The 12,500-nt window shown below is 35.0% G+C and overlaps 2 protein-coding genes across 5 annotated transcripts in view; one reads left to right on the top strand and one right to left on the bottom strand.

Moving 5' to 3' along the window:
• The first annotated feature begins 530 nt into the window (after positions 1-530).
• Positions 531-3,592, top strand: LOC122246147 (uncharacterized). Its single transcript, XM_086550500.1, has one exon. The coding sequence runs from the start codon at positions 636-638 to the stop codon at positions 2,496-2,498; it is 1,863 nt and encodes a 620-aa protein (XP_086406626.1). The 5' UTR covers positions 531-635; the 3' UTR covers positions 2,499-3,592.
• A 728-nt stretch (positions 3,593-4,320) lies between these two features.
• LOC122246148 (all-trans-retinol 13,14-reductase) overlaps positions 4,321-12,500 on the bottom strand; it is a 10,181-nt gene continuing 2,001 nt past the window's right edge. For 3 of the 4 annotated variants that reach the window (XM_086550478.1, XM_086550495.1, XM_086550488.1), the window contains exons 2-14: positions 12,192-12,376; positions 11,710-11,838; positions 11,330-11,474; positions 10,762-10,894; positions 10,271-10,433; positions 9,755-9,875; positions 9,303-9,397; positions 8,892-8,997; positions 8,006-8,199; positions 6,813-6,927; positions 6,269-6,429; positions 5,820-5,970; positions 4,321-5,664 (exon numbers count right to left, since the gene is read on the bottom strand). In XM_086550478.1, coding sequence (XP_086406604.1) covers positions 5,510-5,664; positions 5,820-5,970; positions 6,269-6,429; positions 6,813-6,927; positions 8,006-8,199; positions 8,892-8,997; positions 9,303-9,397; positions 9,755-9,875; positions 10,271-10,433; positions 10,762-10,894; positions 11,330-11,474; positions 11,710-11,838; positions 12,192-12,371 — 1,848 coding nt within the window. In that variant the 5' untranslated portion in view covers positions 12,372-12,376 and the 3' untranslated portion in view covers positions 4,321-5,509. Of the gene's footprint in view, positions 5,665-5,819; positions 5,971-6,268; positions 6,430-6,812; positions 6,928-8,005; positions 8,200-8,891; positions 8,998-9,302; positions 9,398-9,754; positions 9,876-10,270; positions 10,434-10,761; positions 10,895-11,329; positions 11,475-11,709; positions 11,839-12,191; positions 12,377-12,470 lie in introns of all 4 variants that reach the window. The other variant, XM_086550485.1, reaches the window with a different exon arrangement.

Below are 12,500 nucleotides of genomic sequence, written 5' to 3'. Positions count from 1 at the left end.
TTAACATTGGTATACAGTTAAGTCTGTTTCATCCTAGTGTTATCAAACTTTTCTGTATATTCCTTTTATAAGTAGATGTGAATCTTCTCAAGTAAATGGCAAATGTAAGAAAAGTATGAATTGTAGATATCGTTATTCCTCCAATTCCATTTAGAATGTAATTTCCAATATAAACTAAACTGTCATTTGATCTGACACAGAAATGCGCTAAACAATCAATTCTGTAAATACTAATTCCACCCACATAAAAAATCTACATTACGATATTTGAAAATGTGGAATATTGGAACTGGCAGTGCAATGTCTTCACCTGAGCATACATTATCTAGTAAAATAAGTTCAGCACATGGTTTCACTTCTATTTATTGTTACCATTTTTTAGGCTCATATTGATACATATATTCAATTGGTTCCCATTGCAACTTTCCATATTTTCGCCTTTCTTGACTGATTCCTGCATGAGTATGTGGACTTTTTTGAAGCACTAACAATGAATTCATATTTTGTTTTTGTTTGCCCTTCATAGTAACAGATTATATTTTCTCCTTTCAGACTTCCGCTATTCAGTATAGTAAAGCTTTCTCAGACTGCTGCAGGAGTTTGACACATGCAAGTTAATAAGTTAAATTAACAAAATGTCAGAATCGGATTGTCTCTCCAGCATGGAGAAAAAGGACGCTGAGAATTACCCTTTCAGCTCAGACAGTTCCAGCAACTCCATGGACATAAGTGACCAGATCACTATTCAGGTTTTTACGCAGGGACAGGAGGGAGACCAGTTCGAGACAGAGAACGGCTGTAATAAGGATGTAGGTGGTCGTTGGATAAATGGTAAGAGAGAGACAAAAGAAGCGCAGGATGGAGAAACACAGAATGGTAAAAGAGATGACTTGGATGACCAAGGAAAAGAAGTGGACAGTGGAGTTGCGTGGGCAGAGGAAGGAAAGGTGTGTGGTGTGGGCGACGAGGGTGGAAATGATAGCTGTAATGATGATTCCACAGGGACTGAGAATACAAAGTCGGAAGATGATAACAGTTTGAATGCAGAGCAGGAAGTGCTTTGCAAAAATGATGCCAGAGCTGATGGGCAGCTTGAAGCTGATGTAGATTTAGAACCTCGAGTGTCATCAGATGGAAGTCAAGATGGAGTGATATCAGAAGATATAAATGAGACTCTTGATAATATAAAAGAAGATCCCATCCCAGTGGATTCCAGTGAAAACAGTAAACAAGCAGAAAACCTGGCTACAGACGTGGAGGTTGATGGGAAGGAGGAGACAGAAGTACAAAGATTATCCGAGGGCGTGTGCAAGGATGATGTCGCAGAGGATAAACATATAGTACAAGAGTTGTCAGTTCAAAGTGACAATGCACAATGTAAGAGTACAAAAGATGTTACTGCAGCTGATACAGAGATAAGTATAGACAGTAACACACCAGTATCAGACATGGGAGAAAATACAAGGCTATCGGAAGGGACAGTTGTGGATAATGATATTAGAATATGTAAAGAAACACCAGGTACTGTAAATTCTGATCAAGAGAATGATAGTTCTGAACCAATATATGATGATCCTGAGAGTAAGGAAGATACTGACACACAAAGTACAGCAGATTATACGAAGCAGACAGAGGCAAATAATCAAGTACAAAATGATGACGTTGACATGAAATGGGAAAGTGATACAAACACATCAGAATGGGAGACAGGGATGTTTGTAACTGAAGTTCGAGATCATAAAACTAGCCAGGAGGAACCAGAACCAGAATGTCAGTCAGAGAAAGAGGATGATTTTCCTACTTTCTCTGAAGAAAATGCTGACAACATTTTGGATAATCCATCAAAAGATTCAGGTGGCGAGAGTAGCAGAGATGTGGGTCATTCAACGGATAATCTTGGCATTAGTTCTGAAAATGACAAAGCTGCATCTGAAAGAGTATTTGATAATGGAGAAGTTAGTGACAAGGTTGAGACAGAGGAGCATCTGCAAAATCAACAGAATGATGACCAACAGACTTTACCAAGTCACAGCGATGCAGCAGAAGAAGACCAGTTAATAAAATCAACAGAAGGTGATAACAGAAGAGAGAAAGTCCATTCTGAAGAAGTGGAAATGCATGCAGAAGAACCAGAAAGTCGTAGAGAGGTCAGCAGTATATTGCAAAATGATGAACAGGAACAGAGAGATATTGAGGTGAAGGATAATGCCAGTGAAGAAGAGAACACCAAAGTGCACAAAAGAACGATTAACCAAAAGAGAAAAAGTGATTCTGTCAGTGTCAGTCCTAACAAGAAAAGCATGAGGAACATGGACAGAGTAAGAAAAAAGCTTGAAGAAATAATGGAAAAATCCAAAGCTGAAGAGGACAAGGCCATTGCAGAGCTACAGAAGATGAAGCAAGAGAAGGCTGAGGTACTGCAGGCAATTACAGCAGAAATGGAGGTTTTAAAAAGCCTTCTAGGCCAGGGTAAAGTACAAGTCCTGAAAAAGAAATAAGTGAAAAATACTTTTGTCATATTCAAAATACAATAAAAAAAGCTTCATATGTGAAGTAAATTAAGGTTATGTTATAATAACCACAAATGTCATGCAAATGTATATTTATGTAATGTTTGACAAGTACTGTACATATTTTGTTTACAGAACCAACCAAACTGTTTTTTTCCGTGAACATATGACGACATAGAAGCATCTTTTGCCATATGATCTTTGATTTTCCCTCCCTAAAGTTCTCTACATGATTACCTTCAATAGATTATGTGATCTGTGATTAATGTGATCACATGATCATTATGCCACATGGTGAAGAGCATACCTAGTCTTTGTCTGCAGTATTGCCAGCTGCAGTGTTTGTGCTTGATCTGAACAGGTCTTATGATTCTCTTACAAAATGGCCATTAAGCATAGGGAAGTGACTCTGCTAGAATCCAGGGCAAAAGGCAAAGGAAAAGCCATGCATTTGAAGTGATTGTTCAGTCAGTCCTTAAGTGATTTTGGGCCTTTTTTATGATAATTATTAATTTTGAGTGGCTAGAGTAGTTGAACTGATGTTAAAATGCTATTGGTATAAGGATGATCACCTTAATATTAAATTTTGAGGAATGAATCTAGTCATATAGTGAAGATGCCTGTATGTATTTTTTGCTTATTTTTCCATGTTTTTATCAGGATTTGGGGGAAATATAAAGTCATGGGAAATTATTCTGCAATTTTGTTTTGTATTCTGTTAAGTCTTGTATTTAAGGGGCTAAAGTTTGTGGTTGTATTTTGATTTTTTTTTCTTTAAGATGAAAATTTGTGTTTTTCTAGCATTATTATGTAATTAATTATCATTTTCTCAGCAAGGGCTTTCTTAATGATATTGGTTTCACATTTAATTACTTCCAGAATTTATTGTTTGAACAATATCAAGCAATAAGTTTTTGTGTATATTGTATATAATCAAAGTATAGAGATTATTATTCCCAAATGTAATTGAAATTTTGGCTTCTGGAATCAGTGGAGCCATTGTTATTATTTGTATTCTCTGTTCAGTAAAGAGAAATATTTTATTACTGCTCTATTTATGAATCATTAGAATGAAGCTTTGCCATTGCTTTTGCTTAACCTCTATCTTTTTCTGTCACTTGTTACAAACCACACCACATAAAGTCTACTGGAGTTCAGATATATTCTTTTCAGTCACAAGTATATACCTTACACAGGGTGTTTGCAAATGGATACATGATCAAATGAAAAGGGGTGTTGGTACTTTCTTTACACACACTTTTATATATATACATAATGAATATATATATATATATATATATATATATATATATATATATATATATATATATATAATATATATATTATATATATATATATATAATATATATAATATAAACAGTTCCTGCACTTTTTCTTACTCATATTAAGGTTGCCTGTGAAGTCGTATCAGGAAAAGAAATGTACCCTTTTACTTTCTGGAATTCTGTATATACAAACAAACACAAACACAAACACACTCACTCACTCACTCTCTCTTTCTCTCTCTCTCACACCCACCTACCTGAACACTCACTCACTCACCTACTTACCAATCAATCCACTCATGCACTCACTCTCTTAGAAAAACAGTTCTGCTTCCTATCAAAGAGAATTAGCACATGTGCAATATGCAATGCAATCTCTTACCTCAGTTGCAAGGGGAAGAAAGAGGGGAGATACTTGGGTTCTCAATTTTGCAACTAGAGATAATTGGATTTGATTTTATGTAAGAATAGAATTACTAATTCTTGGAAATGTCTTGTAAGAATAAGAGGATAAGGGAACGATCTTCTATACAAATGTCATTTATTTAATTTTCATCTATCAAACATGGTATAGGTACTGCATGATTCTGTCATTACCATTAAATTTCAATGAGTTGGCATATATAAGTTAATAATATTACATATACATCTACAAAATTATCTAGAACATTCAAATATTACAATATGACGGATCTACAGTAGTGGTTTAAAATTTGTAAAATATACAAAAACAAATATACCCAAAATATCAAAATATCGAGAAAGCTATTTAAATCATTATAAGTTCATGTCAATCTTCTACTATTACACCCATTTCATTGCTCTTTATAAAGTTGAATATAATATCTCCTCCTTTCTGAAAATACTAAGCATAATTCTTAAACAACTGTCTCCTGTGAGTTATCTTTGTTTTAATAAGGTGAAATTCAGTTTACAATCATAGTATAATGAGGTCATGTTTCTTTAACATGAGTACAAACTGGCCTCTTTTCATCTGTAAAGTAACTGATGTGGAAACTACTAATGTAGATTTTACAATCATGGGGAAAGAAGATGGTCTTATAAACCAGAAAGGTTCATTGATAAAATGACAAGAGGCATAAACTTTTTACTCAAAGATACTACAAATGTCAAAACTTATGTCAAAAGTGCTGGGTCCTACACAGATACACCTTTTTTTGCATGTATCCATCGGTTAACATTCTTCAGCAAAAAATATAGCTTAATCTGTTCATTTCCATCATAACTATAACTATAAAGTATGAATGTTTCCATGTAAAACATTTGTGCGATATTTGATATTAAGTTATCTGATTAGAAAAATCTCATTCCTATTCACTAACAAAGCAAGCATAAAAGTGATTTTACCAGAGGAATGCTAGGAATTATATCCAGTGTTTTGGCCATTCATTCTTGTACAACTAAACTGGTCTATTTTACATTACTCACCAAAAAAATATATACTTTTTAACCTACTCTTAATAGCACCATGTATTGAATTTCACAAACTTTATCAATGGCAGTATAATTTCAAACTAACTCATGATACAAAAAATAATTACTAGAAAATGCACATCAACATCTCACACATGTATATAAATGGTGAATCCAAATCCAGATACTGATTCTACGAACATACAACATCAAGCAATAGGATGTTGGAACACTTTCCACCAGAGAAAAATGAGTGGAAAGATCCATTCCTTATCATTGTTAATTTGACTTCTTCACTGCCTTCCCTTTTTTGTGAACAGCAACAAGGTCGTTGAATACATTGCGCTCGAGTGCTGCAGAAGCGCATAGAAGACCTCCCCAAAGGGCTCCTGAGAAGCCACAGGAACAGATGTCTTGTCCTGATATAAAGAGGCCTGCAATGATATGAAAAATCATTATTTCAGTATCAGATACATATGAAAAAGAAAACGCAATTAATAAAAAATACGAATTCGTCTTCATTCACGAGTTTCAAACATCTTATACTTTATTTAAATATACTAAAACAAACAAACAAACAAAAGCCTACCAGGTATGTCAGTCTTAGGCCTGAGCACAGCATTGACCCAAGCTGAAAACCTCTCCTTGGTATGGTCCAGGCCATAGATCTCTCCCCGTGGGGCTCCAAGGTAGTGTTGATTCGACAGAGGCGTTCCGACGTTAACATAATCAACGTGATCCTGGAATATATGTTCCTTTCAGCACTCGTGAAGATATGATGATCGAGGAATTTATCTGGATAGTTTTTTCTTACAATTTAAAGACATATGTACTCATTTTTATTCATTTTTTTTTTATAAATGATGCTGATTAGATCTTGATTAAGTGATATATGATTTAAACACACACACAAAAAAAGGAAACATAAATAACAACCAAACCAAGAGTATTTATCTATCCGACGGTAATTTTGAAGAACTTAAAAAAGAAAGAAGAGGAAATATTTGTGTTTTCATACACGCATTAAATCTGTCGTACCCTAATTGACGGGAAGAGCCGGCACGCCTGTTCGACTGCCTTGTGCCCGAAGGTCTTCTTGATGCCCTCATACTCATCACCTCGCTTCATCACACGATCGTCTTTCCACTGTTCTAGCCAGTGGTAGGGCATTAGGGTAACAATTGCCATGGTTGTTTTGCCTGTGAATATAGTTTAATGATCAGGAGTTTATCCCTGCGGAGTGCTTGTAACAAGTGATGCCGAGTGGATGCGTTTGGCTTGAATTTTACTTGGTAAATGACCCTACCTGCAATTATAGTAATTACGATTGCAACTGTCATCATTACTCAAACATTACTCATAGTACAAGAAAGAAACAGGGATCCAAAATCCCTCTAAGTCCTGTATGTCATGACACCCGCCGTTAGGCCTAAAACTCCTGCGTCATGTATGTCATGACACCTCTCCGCAATGGGTCAAGCATCAATGGATGAATTCAAATATAGATTGAAACAAAAATGTGTTCAGAGGCAAAACAAAAATGGAGCTTTAGAACAATGTAAGATCTTGTCACAGAATTTACCTTTGTACTTTTTGTTCCATTCTGGGTCTTTGGTTGAAGGGAAGGAGATGAAGAGAAGAGGTATGTCAACATCCAGGGCTTCTTCCCGCGTGAGGTTTAAGTAATTCAGAGTCAGCTGTAATTACAAAAGCAACATGAATGGACTAAATGGCAAATGACTAAATTGTGTATGAAAACTTATCATAGAGGGTTTGATAAGAATGTGGATAATAAAAATACTGCTGTTCTATGTTAATTCGAACTTGTAGACTGTGCAATTACCCCTTTTACTCCCACCTTGTGGCGTGCAATAAATCATAAAAGACCATAATTTTCTCATGTTTTTTGTTTTATATTGTAACCCAATGATGCTAGGAGTGCATGTATGCTGCACTGTCCATTATAGGTTTGTTTTATCATTATTTTTTTCTTTTTCACACAGATGGCTCCACAAGGGTTTAATCTCTAAGGAGTCAATTAATTGGCCTACCTGACCTCACCTAGTTACATTATTCCTTGATTTTTTAAAAGAATTATTGTTGTCTTTAGTATTATAATAATAGCAATAATAATACTGAGAATAATAATAATGTTAGCAACAATAATAATAGTAATTGAAACAAAAAGAAAAATCCTGTAAATTCAAGGAAAGGGATAAATATGTAAAGTCAGGTAGGCCTACGAATTTACCCCTTTGTGACTAGAAACTTGCATAATCATCAGTAAAAAACTACATAAAAATAAAAGAAATAAAACCATTCTGAACAGTGCAAGTCCCCAGCATCAATAAGCTCAACTGGCAGCTATACATTCATGGCATTGTCAGGTGGTAGGAAAGCAAAGACAAAAGAACTTAGCAAAGACAAAAGAAAAATTTAGCAAAGACAAAAGAAGAACTTAGCAAAGACTTCACTACAGCTTGCACTCTGACACTCCTTAGACTTAGCTATGCCCTTGGACTCCATGGGTAGATTGGCACATTCAGTGAAAATAAATCATGGCTAAATCAAGGTACCGTGAGGAATTTATCTCTTTAAATATCAATATAGGGTAACTGTTCTTCCATTTGAAAGAAAATTAAACAGAAATTTACCATATCATTAGTAAAATTGATTTAGATGTCTGTCTTATCAACATAAAATATATTAGAAAAAAAAGAAAAAAAAATATACCATATACTGTACACACACACAAAAAAAAAGTTAATAAAGTACCTTATCAAAATCATTGCCTGAGAACAACCAGACATTCTTCTTGTGATAGATATCAAGTTCTTCAGCAGGGCAGTCCAAGCCTACGAACACCGACATAGCACCTGGTCCATGTTCAAGGTCCCGCAATATTGGCCATATCCGTGAAGATGATGCGATGTCCAGAGGCAGCATGCGCTCATATGTGTTGTAGAGACCTGTGGGTAATGAGGATGATGTTTTCATTGTAAAGGTAGTATATGTGCATTGGTAAAGAATATATGAATAACTCATGTGTAAATAGAGGCTTATGATGTAGGGGTGGAAGGAGGGGAGGAGGGAGGGGAGGACAAGGGAATTACGGAGGAATGGGAGGGAGAGATAGAAGGAGAGAAGTAGAGAAGGGGGGGTAAAGAGAAAGAGTGAGTGAATTAAAAAGGGGTGGGAAGGAGGGAGGGAGGGAGGGAGGGAGGGAGGAGGGAGGGAGGGAGGGAGGGAGGGAGGGAGGGAGAGGAGGGAGGGAGGGAGGGAGGGAGGGAGGGATAGGAGAGAGGGAGGGAAGGAGAGAGAGAGAGAGAGAGAGAGAGAGAGAGAGAGAGAGAGAGAGAGAGAGAGAGAGAGAGAGAGAGAGAGAGAAAGAGAGAGAGAGAGAGAGAGAGAGAGAAGAGAGAGAAAGAAAGAAAGAAAGAAAGAAAGAAAGAAAGAAAGAAAGAAAGAAAGAAAGAAAGAAAGAAAGAAAGAAAGAGAAAGAAAGAGAAAGAAAGAGAGAGAGAAAAAGAAAGAGAGAGAGAAAAAGAAAGAGAGAGAGAAAAAAAGAGAGATAGAGAAAAAGAAAAAGAAAGAGAAAGAGAAAGAGAGAGAAAGAGAGAGAGAGAGAGAAACAAATGAAAAATATGAAATTTTATCATACCTGCTGCAGAAATCACCATTGGAGCCTGGATATTATAAAGCTCTTTTCCTTTCTTCACCTGAACACCACATGCCTTTCCTTTATTGTCAATAGCAATTTTAGTGACCTGAAATGTCATGAAATTCTCTGTAGTACTTCTCTCCATACACTACAACAATATATACCAAAGCCTCACAAAAACAATTATTAACAATGCAATAAGTTTATAAATGTGTGCACAAAGTACCATATTCACATAAGTACAACTATAAAGCATATTCCTTGAAATGAACATGCACATAAATCTTAGCAAGACATGAATCAGGCATGCATGTATGGTATCAATAACATGATAAGTAAGTTCGTATGAAAAATATGTGTGTAAGTGAAAATATTAAAGACCAGAAGTAAGAAAAAGGCAAACTTGCTCACCTCGGCTCGCACGAGCACTTTGCCACCAGCCGCCTCGATAACAGGAATAATCTGAAAAGCAATCTCAGATGCTCCTCCAATGGGGTATCCAGCACCTGTAAATAATCACCATATTTCCTTATTTTCTATAGATTGTATGTTCATTTAACATATTTTTAAGATGTGGAAACAATTAAGGCTGGATTAAAATAATAGCACATGTGAATAAGCAAGGGGATAGATATTCCTTGCCGAAAAATGTATACATGAAAATAAATAATTTCATAGGACAATACGGGTTTTGATCTTATAATCATTAAATAAATTCTGATGAAGAAAGTCTAATTCTCACCCACATATCATAATATCAATCAAACATCCAGTCTTGTGGAATCATCTATCAATCAACTATCATTTCCAACAAAATTTACAATAACCTCCCTTATGAATAGGTATTGAACATATTCCCTTACCTTTCTGAAAGTGGGTATGGAGGAGAGTTTGCATTGGGAAGCCTGCTTTGCTTGGAGGGGTCCCAAAGTCCCCAAAGCAATAGCAGAAGATGTCACGGAGTTCCTGGTTTTCTGTTATTCCCTAATGCGCGGAAACAATTGTCTCAATACACGTAGACATTTAAATAGTACATACATTTCAATACATCAAGCTCACTCAAAATAATGACATTTCCAGGGCACGTACAAATCAATATTAATAATGTCTTGGCTGTAAAGATTGTGATGGAATAGAACTGAGAAAAATGAGAGAATATGTAGAGAAAAGAGAGTGAATAAAGGACGCAGAAGAGAGTGAAGGACGTGGAGAACAAAGGAGGAGAAGAGAGTAAGCAAGGAGAGAAAGCTGGGGAAAAAAATAGAAAGACAAGATTACTGATTACAAAGGAAGAATATGTATGCATAAAGTGAAAACAGGAAAGGAAATGAAGACAACTATGATTAAAAGCAAGAAAATAACACTTGATTAATACTTACATACACAACCTCCTTGCAGGATTTTGCATTCCATTTATAGAAAGTGGTGAGGTAGTTAAGAAGGCCAGTAGTATTCAGAAACCACACAAGCCACAGTGGAAGCACCTTCACTAAGATTGATTTGGTGTTGCCTTCACGGACTTCTTCCACCAAGGCAAAGAATCTGGAGATGAAACACAAATCAGCAAATATGTACCAATGAATGAGTTAATAAATATATAACACCATAACTGCACTTAACATATATTTTATAGACATTATATATATATACATATATATATATATATATATATATATATATATATATATATATATATATATATATATATATATATATATATAAATAGATAGATAGATATAGATATATATGCAGAAATAGATAGATATATAGACAGATATATACACTCACACACACACAACATATGATATTAAGATAAAAATACAAAACATTTCCTGATCATTCACCATGTATACAGCAACGTCATTCATACTTATCAATATTAGCCTCTTCTGATGGGAACCGCTTCTTGAGGTCAGAAGGCCAGTTCCCTATGCCGCTTCTAACTGGGTACTTGCGCAGTGGCTTATCTGGTTCAGAGAAAACGATCTCGTCGTACGTCTCGTCTGAGGGTAAGAGAAAGTACAGTAGAAAATTAAGAATGAATAAAGGAAAAGGTGGAGAAGGTGTAGGGGGAGGAAGGTTATAAAGGACATGTACAACAATAAGATGATAAGGAAGAAGAAACATAAGTAGAGAAAGAAGAAAATAAAGAAAAAAATAAAGAAAAAATAAAGAAAAAATATAGGAAAATGAAGGAAATAAAGGAAAAAAAAATAGGAGAAAGAAATGAATAAAGAAAAAAATATAGGGAAAAAAATAAAATAAAGAAAAAAAATATTGGAGAAAGAAGAAAATAAAGAAAAAAACATAAGAAGAAAAAATAGAAAGAATCAAATCTTAAAACACAATACAGTAGAAAATATAATACACAGTTTATATATATATCTATATATAAAATCAGACCTGTATTACTGTCAAAAGAAACTAAAGAGATATACCTAGTGGTTCCCATTCCACTTGTCCGTCTGTGATTTGGTCAAAATACGTCTTGGTAACGGACTGATACTGCATTTCACCGATATAGTGGATGCCAACATCAAATTCATAATTCTTGTCAATGAAGGTGTGACAGCAACCTCCAGCCTGTATTGTGAAAAGACATGTGAAAATTAATTACTGGAGAACAGAACAAATAGAACTGATAATATTTAGTTCATATCAAGCATAGTCATGTGTATATGATCTGTCTTTATTTCTCAAGGATATCTTTATCTCCAATTAAATATCTCCGAGCCGAGAATTCAAAAAAAAGAAAAAAAAAACTCTAAAATCACAAGATACGACTCTAGATAAAACAACCTCAACAAATTATCTTTACCTGGTCATGCTGTTCCAAAACCAACACCCTCTTTCCGGCTTTGGCCATAATTGCTGCTGCTGACAAACCCCCAATACCACTGCCCACGACTATGGCATCCAAGTTTGCTGGGACTTTATTCTCACTAAACCGGGATATATATATATTATATATAAATATATATATATATATATATATATATATATATATATATATATATATATAATATATATATATATATATATATAATATATATATTAGATTATGTTCCTTTCAGTATCCCAATTAGAACTAGAATAGTATACATTAGCTGTGTTAATAAAATTTGAAATAATTTTTCTCACAAATAGATTGAGAGATACTTTGACAATTAGCCTTTATCATCCAAAAAATTTTCCAAGCTACAGCAATCAGTTTCATGAATTCTTTTGAGGAGAATACCAGTAAAAGCCCAATTTTTACCATGATAAACAAACTAAAAAAAATCATTTCCCTCCCAACTCACCTTGCTTGAGGACTGCATCTCGTTTCTTCTGGTCGATAACTTTGGGCTTTACTGGTGTTGTCACAGGTTCCTTGAAGGGATTGTCTGACGTAGATTTTGCGGTGAAATATAGGACTGCCTTAACCACCACACCCAAGCCGGCTATCAGCCCCAAAATGAGTAATGACAAAACAGCCATTTTGCCTGAAAAAGTCATATGAATACATGAGTCAACGAATAACTGATGAAACTCTTTAACATGAATAATACCTAGACACCTAATTACCTCCAGCCTCACCTGTTAAGACCCAAGAGACTACCCCAAAAC

The sequence above is a fragment of the Penaeus japonicus genome, unplaced genomic scaffold (assembly GCF_977035675.1).
Source record: "Penaeus japonicus unplaced genomic scaffold, GWHDUDI00000001_assembly GWHDUDI00000002, whole genome shotgun sequence".
Classification (NCBI taxonomy): Eukaryota; Metazoa; Arthropoda; class Malacostraca; order Decapoda; family Penaeidae; genus Penaeus; species Penaeus japonicus.
Note: the sequence above shows the minus strand (reverse complement) of the source record. Positions and strands in the feature narration are given on the sequence as shown.